Source organism: Eptesicus fuscus, chromosome 25 (genome assembly GCF_027574615.1).
Source record: "Eptesicus fuscus isolate TK198812 chromosome 25, DD_ASM_mEF_20220401, whole genome shotgun sequence".
NCBI classification, from domain to species: Eukaryota; Metazoa; Chordata; class Mammalia; order Chiroptera; family Vespertilionidae; genus Eptesicus; species Eptesicus fuscus.
In genome coordinates, this window is record NC_072497.1 from 8,301,327 (window position 1) to 8,327,521 (window position 26,195).

The 26,195-nt window shown below is 45.2% G+C and overlaps 1 protein-coding gene across 1 annotated transcript in view; it reads left to right on the plus strand.

The window, feature by feature from the left end:
- LOC114228044 (uncharacterized) overlaps positions 1–18,897 on the plus strand; it is a 31,933-nt gene extending 13,036 nt beyond the window's left edge. Inside the window, exons 5-6 of the mRNA XM_054713182.1 lie at positions 548–687; positions 18,691–18,897. Of these exons, the coding sequence (XP_054569157.1) occupies positions 548–596 (49 nt within the window). The 3' untranslated portion in view covers positions 597–687; positions 18,691–18,897. The remainder of the gene's footprint in view (positions 1–547; positions 688–18,690) is intronic.
- The last annotated feature ends 7,298 nt before the right edge of the window (positions 18,898–26,195 follow it).

A 26,195-nucleotide genomic window follows, 5' to 3' on the forward strand; every position in this document is an offset into this window, starting at 1 on the left:
TGCTTGAGATAGATAATTTTCCCAGGATCTGCACAGAGGGTAAGGAAAAATAGAACACGTCCCCCCAAAGGTTATGTAGGTGATGGGGATGAGGAAGGTGCATGTGACACACTAAAATACATATATGCCAGAAATGCTTCCTATGAAATTGTATCTGCTTTTTAAAAATTGTGACAACACATAACAAAATCTACCACCTGAAGCCTTTTTTAAAATATTTTTTTTATTGATTTCAGAGAGAAAGGGAGAAGGAGATAGAGATAGAAAGAAACATCACTGATGAGAGAGAGAGAGAGAGAATCCTTGATTGGCTGCCTCCTGCACACCCACCCCCTACTGGTAATGGAGCCCACAACCCGGGCATGTATGTATATATATATACACGGAATGGCCAGATTATTATGCATTCAGAGATCATAATAATCGGGCCACTCAATGTAAAATAAAACTTCGGGAAGAAAGCTACTTAAAAAGAACCCTTTAACCCTTCTTTTTCCTCAATCTCACCGTAGAACAATTAAGGAACTCTCCCGTTCTTTTTGTTCAGATATTTAGTGGCAAATACTACAGATACAGATGCCCTGACCTGGAATTGAACCGTGACCTCCTGGTTCATAGGTGGACACTCAACCACGGAGCCAGCAGGGATACCACCAGAATCATTTTGAAATGTACAATTCAGTGACAGTAAGTACATTCACATTGTTGTGCTATCGTGTGTCTGCTTTTTAAGAGTTCACGAAGCCCTTCGGGATTTTGTGGTTCCTCTGGTCATCGTTGAGAACATTAAGGCTGCTCAGGAGGTTGGGACATGCCTGCCGTTGGAGAAGTTCTAGTTAGCAGATGACTGGCTGTGATTCTCATGCTGCTGTTTTTCCCTGGCCTGGAAGGGGCTTGTTATTAGCCCAGTGTGTTGGGCCCTAGCAGCATGGCTATGTGCAGCTCAGGGCAAGTTATCTGAGAGGCGGGATCATAGAGGAGTTGAGAGCGTGGGTCTGGAGCCAGACTGCAGGGCTCCGAACTGAGGCTGTGTCACTTACTAGCTACACGACCTGGAGAAGCTGCTTAACCTTCTGTGTCTATGTTTCCTCTTGTTTAAAATGCAGGTAACAATGGCTACCTCGTTGGGTTGCTATGAGCATTCATGAGTAAATATGTAAAAAGCCTTAGGAGAGTACCTGGTATGTCTTAAAGTGCCATGAAAGAGCTGTTATTATTATTGGAGGGAAGAGAGAGAAGGAGAGAGGTGGGAGGTGGAACGAAGGTGATGTTTTGGCAGTTCAGAGAGATGAGGTAAGTCCACACAAGAGGGTGGAGTCAAAACCAAACCAAACCAGGTTAGAAGTGATTTCTATCTATGCCGGAGGAGCTGTGTGTAATGTGGGCCCTGAGCCAACTTGAGAGCCGGATGTGGGTGTGAGTGTCCTGCTGGTACTGTTGTGATGGGGCATGCAGGGAGGTTTTCCTATGGATCGGCAGCTAGAGATGCACAAAGTCCAGAGGGGAGAGGTGGGTGTGGAAGCTTCTGAGTAGGCAGAGAGGGCCTCCCATTGGCTAAGCTGACTTAGGAGGGTCAGGAAAAGATTGTTCTGGTAACTCCGGGAAGGCTAGGACTGACATTGGGGTAACTTTGTGCTAACCAGGTTGTGCTCCAGGTTCTTCTCTTGAATACCCCTTGTCATGTTTCTGTCCCAAGGGTTATGCCCCCAGCTATCCCCTTAAAGGGCATACATTTAATTCAGGGGAGAGGGAGGATATAAATGGCCCTTACGTATACGAAAAGATGCTCAGAGTAACTCAATAAATGAGATGAAAAGTAATAAGTAAATGAGATGAGATCTTTGTCATAACAGATTGTCAAAATCCCCAAAGGTTGACAATATTTACACCGTTGGTATGGCTATGTACAAACAGGCGCCTTCATGCAATGCAAAATGGCATAATCTCTTTGGGGGGAATCTAGGAAGATGGAGCACCGGCCCTTTGTACTCTAAAGTATGTGGAAATTTGCTAAAGATTTACCCAACAGATCTCGCAATCTTAACAGTAGTCATAAGGACTCACATTGGTCTAACTCAGAATTCTTAGCAAAGCAAATGGTATAGAAAAGAAAAACAAAATGGATTCTTGTAGGTCTTTTAAATTTTTTTCAAATCTGTCTATCAGTGCTTGAGGGCATGCGCAGATAGGAGTCAACATAGCCAGCCTGAGACTGCCATCCTTAGACTCCATGCTCAGACAAGCTTAGGGTCATGAAAGCATGGGCTGAGAGGGACCTTTAAATAAAGAGATGACGGGTGCCTCCCTGGATATGTGATATAGGAAAGAAACCCAATCCCATGAGAAGATCAACGTGAAGGTTAATTTCATGTGGCAACTTGGTGAGGCTGTGGTCAAACACCAGGATAGATGTTGCTGTGAACGTATTTTGTAGATGTGATAAACATTTATAGTTAACTTTAAATAAAGAAGATTATTCTCAATAATGCCTCACCAAGTCAGGGGAAGCTCTTTAGAGCAAAAATGGAGGTTTCTAAGAAAAGAAGGAATTCTGAGTGAGAGATAGATAGGTTGATAGATAGATAGAAAGAAAGAATGAATGGATGTTTCCTATTGGTCCTATTTCTCTGAAGAATCCTGACTGATATGATTGGACTCATTTTTAAAAAGATATATTTTATTGATTTTTTACAGAGAGGAAGGGAGAGAGATAGAGAATTAGAAACATTGATGAGAGAGAAACATCAATCAGCTGCCTCCTGCATACCTCCTACTGGGAATGTGCCCGCAACCAAGTACATGCCCTTGACCAGAATCTAACCTGGGACCCTTCAGTCCACAGGCCGATGCTCTATCCACTGAGCCAAACAGGCTAGGGCCATTCTTAATGAACTGTGTGAATAAAGGATTTGAAATAAACTAATTGAGAGGCTAGGGACCAAGTCTTTAGCAATTTTCCACTCTGCATATTGGGGAAAGAGAAGAGAAAGAAAATGGCATTTGACAACTTCAGATAATTTGCTTCCCACTTGGAAGTTCGCAATAAAAGTCCTTCCAAGAGGTTTTCCTAAATCCACATACCTCAAATCCAAAGATGGGATGAGTTCTCAGCCTACCTATATAAGTAAGTGCTTAGGCCCAGCCAGTGTGCTCAGTAGTTAAGCACTGATCTATGAACCAGGCGGTCAAGGTTTGAGTCCTGGTCAGAGCACATGCCTGGGTGGTGGGCTCAATCCCCAGTAGGGGATGTGCAGGAGGTGGCCAATCAATTATTCTCTCTCATCATGGGTGTTTCTCTCTCTCTCTCCCTCTGCCTTCCTTTCTGAAATCAATAAAAAAAATATTTAAACAATAAAAAATGCTTAGAAAAATTTCCTGTTGACAGGCTATAAGCATAAGGTGGACTTCTATATCTACACAGTTCTTAAAAAGATGCAATAAGTAGGTTATTCTAGCCTCAAAAGCAATGAAAAGAATTATGGATGACTCAGTGGAGAGAACTGTGCAGATTTTTAAAATGTACATCTTTTTACATCTTCTGGGCCATAAATAAGTGAATTAAATCAAACCTCAAAAGGCAAACACTAATGAGGGCAACTATTTAATAATAATATGAAATAGAACTTATAGTCTTATTATTTAAAGAAGTCATAACATTCAGTAAGAAAACCCCAAATAGTTAATTTTAAATGCACAAGGACTCTACCAGACAATTCTCAAAAACAGGTTATATGAATGGCTGGCAAACATTTGAAAAAATGTACAATGTAATTCAAAGAATGCAAACTGGAGCATGAACACAATGAGATTGCATTTTCCACCTAACAAACTGGCGAAAATAGAAAAAAATAACGCTACCCATGATGGTGCTGACAGGAGTAAGTAGCCTGTTGGAAAGCAATTTGGCAATACCTAAAGCCTTGACTTAGTAATTCCTCTTCTGGCAATCCACCTAAGGAAGGCTGAATGATTACAGTGTTTCGCACAGCATTATTTAGAATAGCAAGAAACTGAAATATCTGAACAAAGGGAGGGGACTGGTTCATTCATTTAGTTATTCAAGTACTATACTTACTGAGTCCCTGCTATGTGATCATTTCTTACGACTGCTAAACAATGACTAGTTGTTTTAGGTGTATCTTCTTTTAAAATGTGGGAATGTGGCCAGGCCGCATTGCTTAGTGGTTGAGTGTTGACCTATGAACTAGGAGGTCACAGTTCAATTTCTGGTCAGGGCACATGCCAGGGTTGTGGGCTTGATCCCCAGTGGGGGATGTGCAGGAGGCAGCCAATTGATAATTCTCTCTCATCATTGATGTTTCCATCTCCCTCTCCCTTCCTCTCTGAAGTCAATAAAAATATTTTTTAAAAAATAAAATGTGGGAATGTGGGTAGAATTTGTATAAATAAATAGATGTATATATATTCATAAGCTTATATATGACTAGAGACCCAGTGCATGAATTCGTGCATGGGTGGGGTCCCTCGGCCTGGCCCCTGGCCGGTGATTAGGGCCAATCGGGGCCATCTTGCCCTGTCCCAATTGGGGCTGATTGGGGCTGGCTGGCCAGGGGGGTGAGAGAGGCCTTGGCCTGCGGTGGGGGGTGGAGGGAGAGGGACTGTGGGAGGTTCCTGCTGGAGTGCACTGACCACCAGGGGGCAACCCCTACATTGAGTATCTGCCCCCTGGTGGTCAGTGCATCATCATAGTGACCGGTCAACTGGTTGTAACCCTCGGGTCGGGTCACTTAGCTCTTTGCACTCGCTTGCTTTTTTCTCGATTCCTTTATTCTACTCGGGATTTAATTTTTTAAATACCCCAGATTTTACAAAGCAAGGCAGTAGAATAAAAAACTGGAGTTTCTTTTCATACAAACTTATTTATTTGGATTTTTTTTATTTTTTTATATTTCAAATTATTGATACGTTCAATACAATTCAACATACGAGCTGCTACTGATGCTAACTGTGTTGAGTCACACTCGACATCCAAGTGCAAAAGGTTAGGCTTTTATATATATAGATTATGAATGTTTATAACACAACTGGGAGGCTACATAAGGAATTCATATCAGAGATTGCCTTTGGTAAAGGAGCTAGGTGAGGTGTAGAAGGGAGAATTACTAACTATACTCTTTTGTACCAACATGCGCATGGATTTTGTTAGCATTGTGATAGTGCACAGTGTGTATCTAATCTTATTTGTCATAGGCATGTCTTGAGTTGTTTTCAGGTGATTTCATGGGTGACTCATCTTCCTGAATGTAGAAAACTCTTCAAGAGAAGGGACTGTTTCATATTTCTTTGCATTTCCCCATAGTGCTTAGCATAATTTTGGCACATAATGAGTATTCAAAAATATGTGAATAGAAAATAATGTAATTTGGTGCTCAAATACCCTGAGAGTGAAAGTTAAAATCACTGACTCTGGAGACTGCTTTAATGCTGACTGGTGTATTTTAAAGCATATCACTTACTAGTATATTTTATATCATAGTTTGCTACTCTGCCTAAATATACATCTATTTATTTATAGGGGAAAAACAAGATAATTGATGACATTCTTTAGTGAAACTTTATATAGAGAAATGAAAAATTCCCTTTTAATTCCTGTGTATCCACATGTAATTTTTTTTTCAAGAGAGAAAAAAACATCAATGATGAGAGAGAATCATTGATGGGTTGCCTCCTGCACACCTCCTACTGGGGACCGAGCCTGCAACCTGGGCATGTGCCCTTGGTCAGAATCGAACTTGGTACCCTTTGGTCCACAGGCCGATGCTCTATCCACTGAGCCAAACCAGCTAGGACTCCACATGTAATCTTAATAGTTAAATTGACTTAAAGACCTCAACAGCAAGGAAGGAAACATATAGACAGTCTCAAGGTTTTAGTTATCGCCAAAAATAAAAATTGTAACATAGGGATTGTTCATTTGTAAGAGACGAGGTTTGTTTTCCTATATGTTAGGAGTCTGAAACCTACAACAATTCCTTTATCATGAAACACAGTTTTATTTTGCTTTATTCTTCTCTATATGAGAAATAGGGAACAAAGTTTTTATGGTAATAAGTTGTGTTCACCAGTGAATTTTTTCATTTTCTGCAGTTTCATAAATGAATGACATCAGTTGAAACTGGCACCTGAGTTGGTATATTGATTGTCTTCACCAACTACATACACACACACACACACACACACCATAGCCATTTATTTTCATTACCAGGTGGCAAACTACCAAAGGGAGTAGATGTCACTAAATGAAGTTCCTGAAATGCAGCTCTTGGTTTTTTTGTTGTTTGTTTCTTTTTGCCAGCAACTTACGATTATGAGACAGCGCATTCTCTGCATTGCACAACATTAGACAGGTCAGGACTGTTCCAGAAGGTACAGACACCATGCCATACAAAGTGCAAAGCTGGGACAAGCTTGAGGACGAGAAGGAACTATTGAATAAAGGACCTGTTTTTGCTTCTGAAATTCACGGTGGAATTAGTTGGATGTCGGATGTTGTTGGGAAAAAGGCAAACAGGAAAGGCTGGTCCAGTGTGAAAACACAGACTTGGAGACGGAGGTTTAAATAAGGTCCCGAGAAGGAACAGGCTCAGTGAGCAGACTTCTCCCAGCTGGCCCTCACCAGTTTGGCTCAGTGGATAGATCTTCGGCCTGTGGACTGAAGGGTCCCAAGTTCAATTCCAGGTCAGGGCACATGCCTGGGTTGCGGGCTCAATCCCCTGTGGGGGGGCGTGCAGGAGGCAGCCAATCAATGATTCACTCTCATCATTGATGTTTCTCTCTCTCTCTCACTCTCCCTTCCTCTCTAAAATCAATAAAAATATATTTAAAAATAAAACTAAGTTCTCCCAGCTGGTTGAAGGGGACTTTGCTACAAAATTCCATAAAGAAAGGAAATCCACAACCAGGCTGGCATGGCTCAATGGTTGAGTGTCCACCTATGAACAAGGAAGTCATGGTTGCCTGGGTTGGGGGCTCAATCCCCAGTGTGGGGCATGCAGAAGGCAGCCAGTCAGTGATTCTTTCTTATCATTGATGTTTACTTCTATCCCTCCCCTGCCTCTCTAAAATCACTAAAAATAATTTAAAAAAAAGAAAGAAAGAAAGGAAACCCACAGACCTGCTGGAATACAGGGTGGAAAATTGGAGATTTTATTAAACTAAAAAATATAGATTAAGATCCCAGTACAACAGTTGACAAATTGCCCATTGCCAATTGCTAGCCTGGATGGGTGGCCTAGTAAGGTCTGGAGAGTATGCCTTGTCATTAAGGGAAAGAGGACAGACTATTGTATTTATTGGGGCTTCAGCAGTGTTTCCTTCAGTAAGAGGAATAAGAAAGAAAAAAAAAGGGAAATAAGAGGAAGAAAAAGGAGGAAGAGAAAAGAAAACAAGGAAAAAGACAAAAGAAGAAATTCTCATTTCGCAGAGCATAGAAAAAGAATGAGAATGGGAAAGAGGAAGAGGTGGAGGTTAACAATTACAGATGTCATCTCTCCTCCTCTGTACAATCCCAAAGTGGTATTTTATCCCCATTTTACAGATGAAGGAGGGACAAGTCCCACAGCTATGAAGAAATAGCGCTGGACTTGAACCTGACTATAATAATCCCCCCTCCTTTCCATGGTACACAGGAAATCTTTCAAGTCAGCCAAGAGGACATTTGTGAACTATGATTTGGCCAATTGGGATAAATGTGTTAAGGGAAATCAGCATTACTTGCAAAATAGTCGCTGCAATGTTAAGTTAAATTTCACCTTTGGGAATGGAGAGCTTTAAATACCTTACATCAATCCGAGTACATGGGAATGGAATTTACAACCTGTCATAATGATAATGATAATGACATGCCTTAAAAAAAAACAACTGGATTAGTTTATCCTGCAAATGTAAACCTGAAAAGAGGTATAATGTTTCATGGTTTTAAATTTTTTTTCTTTTTCTGGCCATTGTGACTCAGTTGGTTGAGCGTCTTCCTGTGTACCAAAAGGTTGCTGGTTCGATTCCTGGTCAGGGCATATACCCAGGTTGTGAGTTTGATCCCTGGTGCGGGAGGCAGCTCTGATCAATGTTTCTCCCTATCCCACACTGGGTATCGAGCCCACAACCCAGGCTTGTGCCCCGACCTCCTGGTTCATAGGTCGATACTCAACCACAAGCCTGGGAACTCAGGCTTTTAAGAAGCCTTCAAACATCAGTGGCTTGGAGAGATGAAATACTATAAGGAAAGGAAATCTAGGAAAATGTTAATTATAGACTTTAAGTGGAATATAGGTGACTTCACTGCATAGTTCTTTCAAACTTTCCGGTATGTTTGGCAATTTTCACAATAAAATGTGTGTGTGTGGCCGGCGGGGGAGGGGGGTGTGTGTGTGGAATCAATGACTTGTCACTTTCAACCAATTTTGGTTAAGAGGAAGGCTGGGACAATGGCCTCAATATGAAAAAGGTTTCTCGTCCATCCTGGCAGAGTGCATTGGGGTGAGGGGAGGAGGGGGAGCGGGGGGCTCAGTGTTGGTCAGTGTTGGCATCTCCTTTGGAAGGGATTTCATTAGGGGCCCAGCCAGGGCTGGCAGACAAAGCCAGACAGAGGCGGATGCCCATCTGTGGGCTTTTCTCCCAGGAACCACTAGCTGCCCTGAAAGCTTTGATCTCGGGGCAGAGAAGATGAGAACTGAGCTGGATTAAGTGGCCCAGGTCTTCTCACAAGAGAAACGCCCATGGTAGGTAGCCTTGGAGAGCCCCAGCCCCTTCGTTTTCTGTCTGTTGGTCCACATGGCCCTGAATTAGCAGCAGTGCCTCCAGCTGCATGAGTCACAGAACCAGCCCAGCCCCTGGGACTGCAGGTCCTTCTGGAAAAGATGACAGTGGCGTATTTGCCCAGGCATATTTGGAAAAGCTCGAGGTGTGTTTTTACTGCTGCTGCTACCCAAGCTGCCATGTGGATGCTTTTTTTTTTTTTTTTGAGCTGTTCTCCACGTAGCCATAGGATTCTCTTCTGACTGCAGCCATTCCATGGAGGAAACTCCAGCAGTAATCTATGCCGTGCTGGCCTGGAAAGGAGAAAGGCGGGGGGGGGGGGGGGGGGGGGGGGGGGGTGTACTGCCATAAACTCGGCTCCCTCCCTCCCCCATACCTGTGACATAAGAGATCTCAGAGGGGCCTACAGAGCTTTGCAACAAAAACACACGCAGATTCATTATGCCAGCTTGTCAGAGCTTCCGGTTTGAAGCAGCCTGATCAGGCATTATAGGGGACCGGCGAGCTACATTGTGACACTGCCCTACAACAGAAATGCACGCGGTTCCTTTAAAAAGCGCGAGCGTGCTGTAGGTATTGCCGAGTAATTTCCAAGCTTCGTTGTTAATCAGAAATGAAAATAAATAGAAAAACAGTGTGGTGCCCATCGTGTGGTTAAAAATATAGGACGTCCCCCCAAAATGTTTAATATACACTTGAGTTGATAGCTCAGTTGATGTTTCTTTCTTTTCATATTTAACCCATTGGAATTAATAATTATTCAAAGTGTGTTTACATTTTTCGGGACACCCTGTGTATACCTCTATGGTTCTATATGCAAGAATATCTTTGGCTGTGTGGACAGAAAGAGACTGTTTCAGGAGATAGAGACAGGGGCAGGGGTAAGATGAAGGATCATAATCACTAGATAAAATACGCTTTTTGTGTTAGTTGACTTGTTATCATGTGTATATTTTCTATTTAAAAAATTACTTTTACCTAGAAAAAGTAGAAACAAAACCACACTCTTAAAGCAACACCATCAGAACTATAGTATTCAGGCTGCCCAAGTTCCTCTTTTTTAAAAAATAAAAATATATCTTTATTGATTTCACAGTGGAAGGGAGAAGGGGAGAGAGATGGAAACATCACTGATGAGAGAGAATCATGGATCAGCTGCCTTCTGCACGCCCCTACTGGGGATTGAGCCCACAACCTGGGCATGTGCCTTGACCTGACCTCCTGGTTCATAGGTCGAAGTTCAACTACTGAACCACGCCAGCAGGGCCAAAGCTGCTTTCTCCGACTGACATGAGAGTCCCAGGTAATTAATTAACTTAACATTGGGCCTGAATGTTGAGGGTTGGAGACCAGCTTATAGCAGATATTGAGGGGCTGCTGGGGAGGCAGGTTCCCTTGGGCATTAACAGCCCTAATTTCAGGTTTCCAGGCTCCTGGTTTAGTCAGAGGGGAGGAAAAGAAAGGGGAAAACACAGCCAGGTTGCAGCTGGCAATGGAAGGTGTGGCCATGTCAGGGCAATGGCACCTTTGGCAAGGGTTGGCAAGCTGTGATGTCACTGGCTAGGACTCTGACACCTTGACCTTACATTTTGATGACAAGCCATCTGGGCTTCCCATCCTGGCTCCACCATTGACTGGCTGTGAGACTTGGGACATGACATTTTCTAAGCCTTAGTTTTTTTTTTCATTCAAAAAGAAGCGGGGGTGGAGGGGGGTATGGGGGAGAGAATACCGCTACTAATGATGTCATAAGGTTGTTGCTAAAATTAGGCTTTCAGTAAATGTTGTCTAGCTTAGTAAAAGCATGGATCCTGGAGCCAGACTGCCTGGGTATAAATCATAACTATACCATTCACTAGTTTTGTGACTCAGTCTATTCACCTGTTAAATGGGCATAATAATAGTACCTAAATCATAGGGCTTTTATAATCTGTAAAGAAGTTAATACATATAATATACTTAGAATGGTACCTTGTGTACAGCAATTTTTTGAGCTGGATAAGGTCTTTGCCGCACTTTTTATTTTTAATAGCAAGGAACTGTGGTCCAGACAGGGACTTGCCCCCAGGGGGACTATTCCTTAGTGACAGTGAGAAATTAAAACCCAGTCTCCCAACTCCCATTCTAGAATGTTTTCCATTGTTTACTTTAGACCAAAATGTTTTCTTTCATTCTCGTAATAAAATTAGAAAGAAGTGAGCAAAAACCTGTTTGGAATCAAAGAAAATGATGTTGGGTTCAAATTCAGTTGTGTGGCCACAGCCAAGTTTCTTCAACTCTTTTTTTTTTTTTTAATATATTTTGTTGATTTTTTTAAAACTTTTTGTGTTGATTGATTGATTGATTGATTTTTTTTATTGATTTCAGAGAGGAAGGAAGAGGGAGAGGGAGATAGAAACATCCATGATGAGAGGGAATCATTGATCAGCTGCCTCCTGCAACTCCCCCACTGGGGATCGAGCCCACAACCTGGGCATGTGCCCTTGACCGGAATCAAACCTGGGACCCTCCAGTTTGCAGGCCGATGCTCTATCCACTGAGCCAAACCGGCTAGGGCTATTTTGTGGATTTTTTACAGAGAGGGAGGGAGAGGGATAGAGAGTTAGAGACATCAATCAGCTGCCTCCTGAACACCCCCTACTGGGGATATGCCTGCAACCTTGCTCGGAATCGAACATGCCCATTGATCGGAATCGAACCTGGGACCCTTCAGTCTGCAGGCCAACGCTCTATCCACTGAGCCAAACTGGTTAGGGCTTCTTCCACTCTTGAAACCTCCTCTTCCTTAGGACTAGGTTGAGGATAATCATATGTACCCAGTAGTGGTGATGTGGTAAGTGCTCTTGTACGTGTAAGATACCCATCAGGTGTAGGGCCGAATAGTATGAAGACTGACCTCCTCTGAGCAAGAGGGAACTATGCCACACATGACCTTCAGAATTCATGCACCGGTCTGTCATTTCACTCAGCAGATTTTGGGCCTGATGGCCTCCATAAGTACATGAGCCGACTCGTTAAAATAATTGTATTTATCCATCCATCTATGCTGTTGGTTTCTTTGTTAGAACCTTGACTCACATAGTCTGGTATTCTAGTCTTACCAAAGCCATGGACTTCTTGGCCAGGACTTTTTGCCTTTGGTTCATAACTTCCAATGAAATTTTCATGCAAGGTTTTTCCCGAGCTACTTCCTAATAGTAGACAATGTGCCCCGAAGATCCAGCATAACGGGCTGGAGGGCCTTGCAACCAGGTGGCAGTTCTCTGTGGTTTCCCGAGGAGAGGGGACCAGGAGCCATTACATGGCTCAGCAGTAATCCGTTGCAAAGAAGCTGCGCCCATCAGAGCAGAAGTAAAGCTTTCATTGCCGGAAAATGCGAATCAACTCAAGTGAAGCAGAGTTCTGGCCGCGTATAAAGCTTAATTATGTTTTTAACTCCATAAATGTGTCCAACTAAAGATGCTTGAAAAGACCCCACTTCCTGCTTGAACCAACAGAAAATTAATTATCAGAATGCAAGGTGTTAAGAAACGATCTGAATGCCTTAACGGTGTCATTTGCAAGGAAGGATGTGCGCTTTACATTTTTGTGTCAACTTGCCATCCAGGTTGCTCGGTTTCTTCTTATCGAACAAATCCCAGAAAATTCTAAGCTTTCCCCCAAGAAGAGAAATAGAGTGGGGGGTGAGGGTGGGGGTGGGGAAATCCGTACCCTACGTGGCTTAGGTCTCTCGCCCTGTGGAGTTAGGAAAAACACTTCAGCCCCAAGGACAAAAGCTCCCTTGTTTAAGCGCTTGCCCAGCTGCACTTCAACTAAATATATCCTGGGCAGTGTTTCCACTCCTCCACCCTCTCCTGGAGCCAATCACACGGCGACAAACAGCTCAGAGGCCCCTAGGGACTGGGCCTTGGGAGGCACTGCCGTGGTTACCATTTCACCTTCCCCTCCAGCTCGGGCCTGCGCTGCGGCTGCCCGCTTCCCCCAGAGGCTGCCTGAGCCTCGGTGGCGAGAGGAGGGAGGCCTCAGGGGTTAACTCTGCAGCCTCCTCCGTCTGGAATCCACGCGCCACCTGGGCTGACAGCATGAATGACTCATTGTTTCCCCTCTGCACGGTCTGAGGAGCGCCTCTTGGTGTCAATAACAGAGGCAACGTCAAATGGTCTTTTCCCTTTCAGCATAACCAATTTTCGAAAACTGGGTATAGACCTGGCAATCTGGGGAGGGTTTTCCTCCTGCGGCAGCTGTAGCCACAGTCACTGCTTAGAATTGGTCTGTGGGGACAAAGGATTTGCATTTACTGTCTACACACAGAAAGAGGCCTAAAGCCTGGGGGCCTTTTCCTTGCGGCTGTGTGGCTGACCTGGAACACTCAGCTGACCCCTCCGGTCTGCCTACACCTGCGGTCGGACTGGGTACAACCCTAGATTTTATTTTACTCGCGTCTTGTAGAAATGGACATTTTGACCGATCATTTCCCATAGCTGAATGTAGACGTGTGTGCATCTCATTCAGTCTGCATGTGTCTTTCACACTCTGATTTCTAAAGCAGCGTGTTAATAATAACCACCCCTCCCACACCTTCAATTGTCCTGTACGTGGTATGGTGCCCTTCCTTGGTTTCAGCGATTTTTAAACTTCTTGGGAAACGGGACTGGGAGATTGGCCTGGACTGTGGGAGCTTTTGCTTTTCATAACTATGTCTCAGTCCAATAGCTTGAGAGGCAGGCGACACGCTTCCCTGCCTGTCTGCTCGTGTATCATGTACAACACATTTTCTACTCAGGTTTCGTTGCCTGCCTCCTATGTACTTACATGTTTAGGTGTTTAAAGGAAGATGTGGGAAAATAAATATGGGAAGGAAAGGAAAAAACGCCTGTGTAGATTCAGGATCTAACTCCAATGGGGGGGGGGTGGAGGGTTAGAACTCAAATGAAGAGCACACAGCAGAGTGTTCTTCTTGTCACATTACGTGACAGCCCTGAATAGATTCCAAGTCACTGTGACTTGGAATAAAGATGATGGCACTTGATACTGAAAGAAGAGGGACTATGCACAGGACATGGAGATTAAGTAGGGTGCTTAATAAAATGGCAGTAAATGCCTTTATTTTAATGGATAGCAATCAGCTCAATGGCCTTTCAATTTCTTCAGGAAGATGAAACTGGTGTGGCTTTGGCTGGTTTCTTGAGACATACGGGGTGACTCTATCCCATGGATGGAAATTCATGTCGAGTCTGAATTAGAAAGTTACGAAGGGCATGTCTCTTTCCTCTAAAACCTATGCTGTCATTTAGCAGAGTGACTGTCTTTTTTTAAAAAATATATTTTTTACAGAGAGGAAGGGAGAAGGATAGAGAGCCAGAAACATCGATGAGAGAGAAACTTCGATCAGCTGCCTCCTGCACACTCCCCAGTGGGTATGTGCCCGAAACCAAGGGTCACGCCCTTGACCGGAATCAAACCTGGGACCCTTGATTCCGCAGGCGGACGCTCTATCCACTGAGCAAAACTGGTCAGGGCTGACTGTCTTTCTTTGCTTGTTAGTATCCTTAAAACCAAATCGGGTATCAAAATATTTGCATTTGCCCTTTTGAAGCTACTGAAAACCTGCAAAGATTAAGTATTTCTCTGGTTTGTTAGACCGGGCACAATTATTGCAGCATGCTAGGGAAATGGCAATAATGGAAGCTTTGATTTCTCACAGCTAACCACAAGTTAAGTGGTAGTGCTCTGAATGAGCCTGTTTTACATCACACACGGCCTGTTTGCCAGTGAGTTTCCTTAGCGAATGTTAGATGTTCAGGATAAAATTGAGGACTGGCTACAGGTGATGATTTGCGAAGTCTCTTTAAGTAGCTGGATTTAAAAGTTTAGAATCTTAATCTTTAGCTGAACTTGTTTTTCTTTCCTTCCTCCTTTCCTCAAACAGCTTTTGAGTATCTAAAGGGTCAAAATCTCAACTATCCATGGGGCCAGTAAGATACCCTAATAAGCAGAGCTAGTGGATTTAAGAAAAATGGAGATAAACGCATTTTGTGTGCATAATACTAGTAAACACATAGACAACTTTTCATTAAAATATATTTTATTGATTTTTTACAGAGAGGAAGGGAGAGGGATAGAAAGCTAGAAACATCGATGAGAGAAAAACATTGACCAGCTGCCTCCTGCACATCCCCCACTGGGGATGTGCCCGCAACCAATGTACATGCCCTTGACCGGAATCGAACCTGGGACCTTTCAGTCTGCAGACCGACGCTCTATCCACTGAGCCAAACCGGTTTCGGCATAGACAACTTTTCATTCCCACCAAGAAATGGGCTCTCCCATTATTCTTGAAAGAGGCTTCTTTACACCGTCTTGCTTGCTCTCTTTTGATATTGAGAACTATTTTACTCCAAGATGAATATCAGTGCACACTCAATATAAATGACACCTCATACATACCTAGCCTCAATGGGGAAGCAATAGGGAGTGGCAGAGACTGCGGTAAAGTGGAGAGCTGGTGTCCCATCTAAGTGGCACATCTCTGCACCAGGCACCTGATGCCATGTGGAACTTGGGGCGGGCGGGGGAGGGAGAGGGGCCGGCATCTTATTCTTCAAGAGAAGTCAATGACCCTGATTTTTAGGTAAATCCAGATTTCAAAATGTGACCTGAAATTTAAAACAACATTTTAAAAAGAGCCAACCAAAATAGTTTGGTGAGCTGGATGAGGCCTGCGGATCACCACTTTGAGATCTCAGATCTCCTCACCTAGGCACCCTGATGTAAGGTGCTGGGAATACAAATATTTTTCTTTTTTTAAAATATATTTTATTGATTTTTTACAGAGAGGAAGGGAGAGGGATAGATAGTTAGAAACATCGATGAGAGAGAAACATCCATCAGCTGCCTCCTGCACACCCCCTACTGGGGATGTGCCCGCAACCAAGGTACATGCACTTGACTGGAATCGAACCTGGGACCCTTGAGTCTGCAGGCCAACGCTCTATCCATTGAGCCAAACGGGTTAGGACTACCAAGATTTTTCTTTAAAAAAAATCTTTGTTCTCAAGAAATTTATGAACTAGTACCTTAAACATGATGAGTCGTGTGTGTCATCCAGGGAAAATGACCAAGTGGCCTGGGAGCGAAGAGAAGACCAAATTAGAAAGAGGCGAGTGATCAGGGAGGAGGGTCAGGGAAGGATCCAGAAGGAAAGTGTAGCTGAGCTGTCTTGCTAGTTGAGCCAAGCAAGCACAAACTGGAGGAAGGTGGTCCAGGCTGAGTCACGGAGGCCACCAGCAGGCCAAGCCTTTTGTCAAAGAAGCGAAGGACAGTGGAGGGAAGAGGTCTTTCCTGTCAGGCAACTCTAAGGCTGTGCAATGAAAAGTGAGGAGAGAAGACTGAAGACTGAACTGAAAAGACCATCAAGCCCTAACCGGTTTGGCTCAGTGGATAGAGCATCAGCCTGGACTCAAGGGTCCCAGGTTCGATTCCGATCAAGGGCATGTGCCTTGGTTTCGGGCACATACCCAGTAGGGGGTGTGCAGGGGGCGGCTGATCGATGTATCTCTCTCATCGATGTTTCTAACTCTCTATCCCTCTCCCTTCCTCTCTGTAAAAAAATCAATAAAATGTATTTAAAAAAAAAAGACCATCAAAGCCATTGGTCCCTTTGGCAGTTTGAGATGCATTCTGATGGTCTGGTGCAGGATGAAAATTCGCTCAGCATCTGCTAGGAATTAGGTGTAATTTCAAAGAAACCACGAAGTAAGAATTTGAATCCGAATAGAAAATATTACCCTCCACCCTTGGTAATACAATTCCGGCTTCGTACTCTTTGGCTGTGGAAAGGATGGTCCAGTGAGGTGAACATTTGACTGCAAGCAGACTCTGATGAAAGAGCTGGCCTGAGTCGTGTACTCTCCTGCCTCCGGTAAATACAGATCTAAATAAATAAACAAATGCCCGCAGTTCAGAAAGGGAAAGAGACACACCCCATCCCTTTCTTTCAGCATTTACTTTAGAAAATTTGTGATGCAGATTTTTTCTCTGCCCCTTCGGGAAGGCTTTTCTAAAGCTAAGGAAGCTTCCTCACAGCTTAACCACCCAGGGATTTCTTTCTCTGTGACCTGGGAGCCACCTCTTTGAAATGGAATCACCAAGGAAGGTAACATCCCTATTTCTCAGTGTCTGTGGGAGAGTAGGAGTCTAACTTTGGTTCCAAGTTATAAAAATACCAGTTTAGCTTTTCTTCGGATAAACTAGTTAGCTAACAGATAACCAGCTAGCAATTACCAAGGTGAATTTAGAATGAACTAGGGTGATAAATGGCGCTGGCAAGTCCTCTTAACTGAGGACGAGTTATTTATCTCGATGACATGTAAGGTAACAAGGTGGCGTGTCTGCTTGGCCATAAGGGCCAACTGTCTTTGCACATCATATTTCGACGTAATGCCTATTCAATAACAAAACTGCTTTCTTTCTCTTCCACTTTTGTGGCGAGGTTTTTTTAGGTTGGCAGGCGATTTTGTTTTTAATTCGATTCCCCCAACACCTGCCATGAAGGTTGGCTTGGTGTAGGGCTTTCAGCTCAGGGTACGGTAAGCATCTAATTGGCGCCTGGGGGGATGCAAATGCGGCACGTCTATTCCTAACAAAGCGGAACTATTTCTGGGAAGGAGTCGTCCACGCCCCTCCCAGGGAGGGCTGCAAAGAGAAGACATCGCGTTCTCTGCGGTCCGTACTCGGCGGTATTTATAGACGCAGGAGAGCTCTTTGGCAGCCCGGCACAGGCTGTCCTGACCGAGTGTGAATCTCAGCTCCGTCTGCTAGCTGTGCTTCCGGCACTTACCGAACCTCCTGGTGCCTTAGTTTCCCCGCCTGTAAAATGGCAGAGAGAATGGGTGGGGGTATGTGCTTCATAGCACAGAGCTTGGCAGTGTAAAAAGCCTCACTAGTCAATTTGTACTATACAGTGACATTTTAAAAAATGTTTGTGACAGGCAGAAACACTTCTGGGATACAAAGTTGAATAAAATACAGTGCCTATGCCCAGAGGAGTTTGCAATCTTATGATAATCATAATGACACCATAAGGTTAACGTGGGGAAATAGGAGAATCAGGTACTTTCTAAAGGGGCGAGGACTTGCAGGTGCTATTACCTAATTGCGTTCCACATAATTACATGGTTTTATAGTCCAGTTAAAATCTCAAGACTTCCTTCTGAGCTATTTTAACAGGAAAACCCAGAATGCTTATCGTGAATGTAGCCAAAAGCTCTGCCACGGAAAGGCTAGAAAGAGACCATGGCTTACACGCCCTGAAGCCCTCTCTGATGTTTCTCCCATCCAGGCAACCTCACCAAAAGGACTTTTGTAAAGTTATCAAAGTAAATGGATAGCGACATTGACACTCTCAAAGCCAGCCGTACAACTCTTGCTTTCTGCTAAGCTCCAGGGCGTTCAAAGGGCTTTGTTCCTGACGCATTAAGACAGGACTGGGAAGCCATCTTGGGAACAAAAGGGCTGTGTGCAGGAGAGGTTGAGGCGGCGGTAACCAGGCAACGAGATGCGCAAGCCCACTGCGCAGCCGCACTCCGCTGCGCCCAGCCCTCAGCCAGCCCGAGGAGGCCCCGGAAAATTACAGAGGTTCCTCTTAAAGGCACCCACGCATTTTCTGCCCAAATCTCCTGCTCTGGTCACCCTATTAAATAGAAATGTGAAGCTGGGGTCTCCATTTTACCATTGGAGAGGAAATAAAATTAACTTTGAAGTCAATTCCCAAGGCAGGCCTCCTCTATAATTAGGAAAATACTAGGTGTACCGGTTAATAATGCGGGGTGTTTTTTTTTCAATAGATGGAGTTACACATATGTTGATATTTATGCCATTTGATATGTATGCTATTTTGTTGTATTGCTCCTTCAGATGACCACTCGTTCTGATCGATGGCACACGCACTTTCTGAGCAGCCCTTCAAAACATACGAAGAAGTGGAAAATTGGGTCTCTGAATGGTCTGCCTCAAAACAAGGAAAGTTCTATTGGGATGGTATCCACAAGTTACCTGAAAGATGGGGGAAATGTGTAGCTAGCAATGGACATTACTTTGAATAAAGCACTTTTGATGTTTCTCTTAAAATTATCGTGTTTTCTTTGATTACAAAATCCGCATTTTTAACCGGTTGAGAGTCAACCCGCATTATTAACCAGTTTAAGAGGCCACAGGATGGGTTCAGCATGCATCAGATTTGTTATAGGTCAGTTTATACAGTAGAATAATCTATGCATTTTTTCCTGTTTCTTAGTTGTCAAAGAACTTTTCTTCATGTTAGAAGCTTTTATGGTTTACAAGTTAAGCGGTTGTTTATTGCTATCTTACTTTTCTGAAGGAAGAAATAACAAAATTCTCCTGGTTTCTGCAATGTAAACATCTAGGCTATATTCTACTTCACTCCGTGGCTCCGCAATTACTCCCCTTACCAAGCAATGTTTACTGCAAACTGCTGGATGAAAAATACTGGTTGTCCCGAAATAAAGCTCCTGACACATTAAATCTCTCTTCAGTCCACTTCAAAAGATAAAAGATTGTCCTTCTCTCCGTTCTTCCTCTGATGGTTTGCTCTGTGGCAGTTTCTTTTCCCTTTTTTGTAAACTGCAGTCAGGCACACCCATCCCCTCCTGCTCTACTCAGGCTGAGTGCAGACACTACCATGGGTTTCAGAATGGAACTGTCATGAAATATGGAGGTGGGATTCCAGTCCTATCAGGGCCCAGGCAAATTGATTTTCCACTTTCCTACTGAGCTGTTATCACTGTGCTTCTTGGCTATATTTAAGCCACATTACACTCCACTTCAACCCTCTTTTTACATCCTCCATGTAAATTCTCTCACATTCCAATCACCACTTAGTAATTTCCCGCTTTTCAGAAGGCAGAGCTGTGGTATCTGAGAACTAAGCACATGTTTTGCAGGAATCTAGACAGCCAGGACAGCATTGAGCCTGTAATTTTCAAGATCGGATGTCAAAGATGGGATGTCATTTGTGATATTATTGTACTTTCTAGAACCGCAGGGAAAACTAATTACAAGTAACAAAGCACAATGTTATGTAGAGTTGTCATCTGCTTTGAAGCTGCAGCTTTCATGTCGGGAGAACTGTGCCTTTGAAACAAAAACGTTTGCAGTTGGTGCCTGCATTTTTGGCCTCTGGGGTCATTTCCCAGAGCTAAGAACCTGAGATCTGAAAATGCCCCCTTTCAGATCAGATGATGGTTCCAACTTATACAAGTCTTGTGGAGCCCTAGCTGGTTTGGCTCAGCGAATAGAGCGCTGGATCGTGGACTGAAGGGTCCCAGGTGTGATTCCCATCAAGGGCATGTAGGATGCAGACCCTGGCCGGGGCTGTGCAGGAGGCAACCAATCGGTGTGTGTCTTTCACATCTAGGTTTCTCTCTCTCTATCTCTCCCGCTGCCTTCCATTCTCTATAAAAGTCAGTGGGAAAATATTCTCAGGTGAGGATTAATAAAAAATAAGTCTTGTGGAAAGCCTAGTTTAGACCTAGCCGGTTTGGCTCAGTGGATAGAGCATCTGCCTGCAGACTGAGGGGTCCCTGGTTCAATTCCGGCCAAGGGGACATGCCCAGGTTGTGGGCTCGATCCCCAATAGGGGGCGTGCAGGAGGCAGCCGATCAATGATTCTCTCTCATCATCGATGTTTCTCTCTCTCTCTCCCTCTCCCTTCCTCTCTGACATCAATAAAAATATATATTAAAAAAAGAAAGAAAGCCTAGTTTATAACATTTAATGGCTGCTAGCTAGACTAGTGCAGGCAGTCCCGTTTCGATAGCTCTTCGGTTTCAGTGACCGAGAGGAGCCTACTGTTCCTGGGGAGAATATCTGCAGAATGGAGATGGAAAGGAAATAGTGAATACAATATAGAGAATTCAGTCGAAACCGGTTTGGCTCAGTGGATAGAGTGTTGGTCTGTGGACTGAAAGGTCCCAGGTTCAATTCCGGTCAAGGGCATGTACATTGGTTGCGGGCACATCCCCAGTAGGGGGTTTGCAGGAGGTAGCTGGTCGATGTTTCTCTCTCCTTGATGTTTCTAGCTCTCTATCCCTCTCCCTTCTCTCTGTAAAAAATCAGTAAAATATATTTTTAAAAAAAGTAGAGAGAATTCAGATGGAGTTACCTCACCTGAATTTTCCCTCTGAGCCAATTCTACTGTTAAGTGGCTAAGAGGCTACATTACTGTAAATGAGAACCTAACTCTGATGGCTAAAATATAATAGAAGAGTTCTGGGAGAAACCAAAGTGTTTAAATACGTGTAAAAGTATTAGTAAGCAGAGCTGGGGGATTTTGGTTGCCTGTTTATTTAGTAAACATGATAAAAATATATAGTTCATAAAATTTTCCAAGCATGCCTTGGTCTCAGTGCAGGAAGTTGGGTTTGGGAATTCAGCCTTTGAGGTAGGGGTGTCAGATAAAATACAGGGCATCTGGAGAAATTGGAATTTCTGATCAACGATGAGTAATTTTTTAGTATAAGTGATATTTGGGACATAGTTGCACTAAAATATTATTTATCAGAAATTTAACTATTTTTAACCTTTAAATATAATTGTACTTTTAAGGCCTTAAGGAGGGCATATGTAATTAGGTTTCTTTGCCTGCATGACAGTGGTAAACACCACCAAAAGCTTCCAATTCAAGGAGCCAGGCTGAGATGGGAATGTGACTGGCACACACAGCATACAAATATGTTGCCCCAAATAAGTAACAGATGACCACTATGTGCAGCTCATCAAAATAGTAGCATGAGCGCTCTTTTTTTTGAAAAATAAAAAAAATTGATTTTTTACAGAGAGGAAAGGAGAGGGATAGTTAGAAACATCGATGAGAATTAGATACGTCGATCAGCTGCTTCCTGCACACTCCCCACTGGGTATGTGCCCACAACCAAGGTACATGCCCTTGACCTGAATCGAACCTGGGACCCTTGAGTCTGCAGGCTTACGCTCTATCCACTGAGCCAAACCGGTTCGGGTATGAGCGCTTACTCTTAACTTGGTCATTCATACATTCATGCAACAATTCTTTATTGAATGCCTGCTATGTGTCAGGCATAACTTCTGGGAAGAGTAAAAATTCTGATAAAGTAAAAATCCCCTTCTATGAAGAGTACTGATTTTTGTCAGGTGGTCTAACATGTAAAATTGTAATAAATGACAGCTCACAAGTTTGATCACAGGGCCATGGGAACATCAAGTTAAGTTTATCTGAGTAAGGTATGGGAAAAACAGGAGGGCTTCAAAGAGGAAGTGACTTTGAATGAAGACTACGCTGGTGAAATAGGAAAAGAATAGTGTGTGTGTGGGGGAAGTACATATACAAAGGCAAGGAGCAAGAGGGCACTGTGAATTTTTAAAAGAACAAAATAGGACAAACCAACAACAACTATAAAAACAGTGAAAAGCCAGGAGTAGCAGGAACTATACGAGGATTTTGAGGAGGCTGATAGTATAGGGTGGGGCCAGATAAGAGAGATGAGTCTATTGAGCCCCAACTCCCCTATGGGTGACCGGAATAGGATCAAGCAGTGGTGGGAAAGACTGTAATAGGAGACATTTTCCATTCATTTTTTTTTTTTTTTTAAGTGTGTGTGTGTGTTTAATCTTGTGCTGGATCTTTGGAACATAAAAAAGAACACAATTCTTTTTTTTAAAATATGTTTTATTGATTTTTTACAGAGAGGAAGAGAGAGGGATAGTTAGAAACATCGATCAGCTGCCTTCTGCACACCCCCTACTGGGGATGTGCCCGCCACCAAGGTCCATGCCCTTGACCGGAATCGAACCCGGGACCCTTGAGTCCGCAGGCCGTAGCTCTATCCACTGAGCCAAACCGGTTTCGGCAGAACACAATTCTTTCTTGTTTCCAGCATTACACAATCACCTACATTTTCCTTTCTGAAAAACAACTGTGGTGGTGATATAAAATAAAAGAACTTCGGACTTGGTCACACCTTTGCCCCAGAGCAGCTCCTGTGTATAAGGCGAACCGATTCCAGCAAACACTCGGGCAGGGCGGGGGAGCGACTTTAAGGCCGACGTAATTCAGGGTGTGTGTTCCCACCCCCACCCCCCCTAATCTGGAGGGAGGCTGCTCTAACCCTCCGAACAAAGGCAGGAAATGGTAAACCAAACTGCAGCAAAAAAAAAAAGAATGCATTTCAATCAAACTGGGACTCCAGGGCAAGCTCTGCTGCACCTTCTCTCTCCCTTAAAAGGAAACCGCCCAGAGAAAGGCGTTCCTGGTTCTGGTTAGCGAGGCGCAGCAAACGGGGGGACAAAATACAATGGGCACCGAGAAACAGGCCGGCGGCTGCTGGCAACGCGCCGCGGGGACCCTGGGGGATCCCCAGGGCCCGATCCGCCTGGCACGGGCGGTGTCTGCTCGCTCCTCGGCCCAGGAGCGGCCGGGGGGGCCCCCAAGTTTGCACAAAGATGGCAGCCTAGCAATTCTCCAGCACGCCTTCCGCCCTGTCCCCCCGATTGCCGCCCCGAACCGCACCCTTCGCCGCCGCCATCTTGTTGTTTACTTCCCGCCGGGCCACGTGACGCGTCTCTGCGGAAGCCCAGGCTCCCCCCCCCCCGCTCCCCGCCGCCCCAACTTCCGGCCAGACCGGTTCCAGCCGGCCCCAGCCTGCAGACGCGCAGCTGCCCCCTAGCGGCCGGCCACTTCCGGCCCCGCCCGCCCGCCCCGCCGCCATTTCCACCCGCGGCCGCCGCACGTCAGCGCCCTGCAGCGCGTCTGCGCCGTAGCTCGGCCCGCCCCGGCCGGCGCGCCCACGTTTCCGGTTGTGCTCGCCGTGAGTCTGTACGGGCGATGGAAACGTGAGCCGCCTCCCACGTGCACGGAGGGGATTTTGGTACGTGTGATAGGTGTCTCTACCAGGAGCCCCCAGCCTCGACGGTCTGCCCCTGCCCCCCAGCGCGTTGCGGCGACGCCGCCGGCCCCGGGTGGGGCTGGGGACGCGGTCCAGGCCCCGCCCCCGTCCTCTCCCCTCCCCTCCCCTCCTCCCCACGTGTCCTCACACGTGACGAAGCCCCATGCACATGGCTTATCCCGTTCAGCCAGCACAACAGCCTCGGAGACGGAAGGTGTTGCGTTTATTAGAAGAAAACTGAAGCCCAGAGAGAGCCCTTTGCTCCCGTGGCAGAACTGGCATTGACTCTCGGGCATCTAAGTTCCCACCAGGCCTTGAACTTCTCAAAGGACCCTGCGCATCTGCAGCCTCCGGCAGGGGGCTCCTGGGAAATGGAAATGCAAATCCCGGGCCCGCACCACGCCTTAGCTTAGATGCACCACTTGTTAACATTTGGCCACGTTTGCTTTATCATTTTTATATCAGGTGCAGAGCAGCCCTGTTTAAAAGTCAGAGTGTAGAGAGGTAAATAATTGCCCAGGGCTCTCAGTTTGTAAAGGAGGGAGCTGGGATTTGAACCCAGGACGTTGGTCTGTGAATCCCTATTAAAAGAAAGGGGGAGAGGGGGAAATAAAAAGAATAGTTAAGTCGAGTTTGCCTAAACTGAAACAAGAAAGGACAAGGGAAATGTGTGACATGTCAAAAATCCTCCTTCAGAGCAGCTGACCTACCAGGCTAAGTCCCTGTCTTTGCAAAATATCGAAGCCAAAGGCTATTGTGTGATAGGTGCTGGGAATGCCAGCACTCAGGTTTTGGGGCCAAAGTGTCCACGGAGCCCCTGAAGGGTTGGGGGCCATTAGAGGGAGCTCCGGGAAAAGTGGGAGCAATTTGCCAGGAAGGGAACGGAATCATATGCTTCTTTTAATCCTATTATATTCCAGGTTTTTTTTGTTGTTGTTGTTTTTTTGTGTGTGTGCTTTGATTTTCTTGAAACCTTCCCTAGTCTCTCCCCTGAGCTCTGCCCCTGGTTAGAGTACTCTGAGTGCCCCCCTTTGGCGTATCCCTAGTTGATCTGTTGCTGGTCCCAGGGCCCCAGCGTTTGGTCTTCTCCAGGGGGCCTTGCTTGCTTCTCACCCGAATTCCTGCTCAGCAGACAGACGTGCTTCTACGTTTGAACTGTAGACTCAAAGGTTCCTTTACCTTCTGGGCATTTCCACCTGGATATCTCAAAACCCTTGCAAGTGAGCTTGACTGGCTCTGCTACCCACTCACCGTTTTATTTTATATATATATATAGTTTTATTTTTTTTTACAGAGAGGAAGGGAGAGGGATAGAGAGCTAGAAACATCGATGAGAGAGAAACATCGATCAGCTGCCTCCTGCACACCCCCTACTGGGGATGTGCCCACAACCAAGGTACATGCCCTTGATCGGAATCGAACCTGGGACCCTTCAGTCTGCAGGCCGTCGCTCTATCCACTGAGCCAAACCGGTTAGGGCCCACTCACCATTTTAGGTCCCTGCGCCCCTTCAGTTTCCCTCCCATCTGCTGTCCCGTCTGAGCAGACTCCTGGGGGCCAGCTCGGGCATTCCCCTTTCCTGGGCCACCCCTAGCCGGCGAGCTCTGGTACTTTCCCCTGCTGCTCAGTCTTTCCCCTTCATCTCCCTTGCCCCTACCTGGACCCAAGACACATCCTCCCTCCCTTGATTCCAGCGGTAGTTAGCTCACTGATCGTCCTGCCTCCCCTTGGCTCCCTGTCCAAATGCAAAGTTGACCTTATCAAATGCAAGTCAAATCTAGCCACCAGCTCTCCCTCCTGGAAGGTTAAAAACCCTCAGCGACCTCCTGCTGGGCTTTAGGTCCAGCCCAAATCGCCAGTGAGCCTGGCTCCTGAGGCTGCTGGTCCCTACTCTTGAACTTCAGACACTCGCCTCCCACTCGCCTGGGAGCCTTCAACAGGCTCTTCCCTTTGCCTGAGCCCTCCTTTCCCACCCACCACCTCCCAACTCCTTTTCTTCTTGGGCCGTGGCACCTTCATTTTTTGCACTCCCACGGAACTTACACTAAGGCATGGTATGTTATTGGTATGGTTCTTTGTCCATTTCAGTCCTAGACCATAAGGTCCACGGAAAGGGACCGTCTCTTCCTTGGCTGATCCTTGTATCCTAACCGTGGTGCCAGGCACACAGCAGGCATTGAGTATTTGTTGAATGAATGCCTGAGTACTGAGAAAGAGTGCTCAGTTCTGAGGACCCGGCTGAATAACCAATTACTTAGCACCATTGTCGCCATCTAGTGGTGACTGATGCTATTATACCCCTGGGCCCATTCTCAGTGAGGGTCCTTAGTGAGATCGCTCACTGTACTCCTGGCACAGAAGGGAATCAATACACGAGCAAGGAAGACCTAAATTAAATTAAATGCAGTTGGTTAAGTCTCTTGACTCTCAGTAAACATTAACCAACGGTCAGATTCTTTGACCACCTCAGGGATTTTTTTA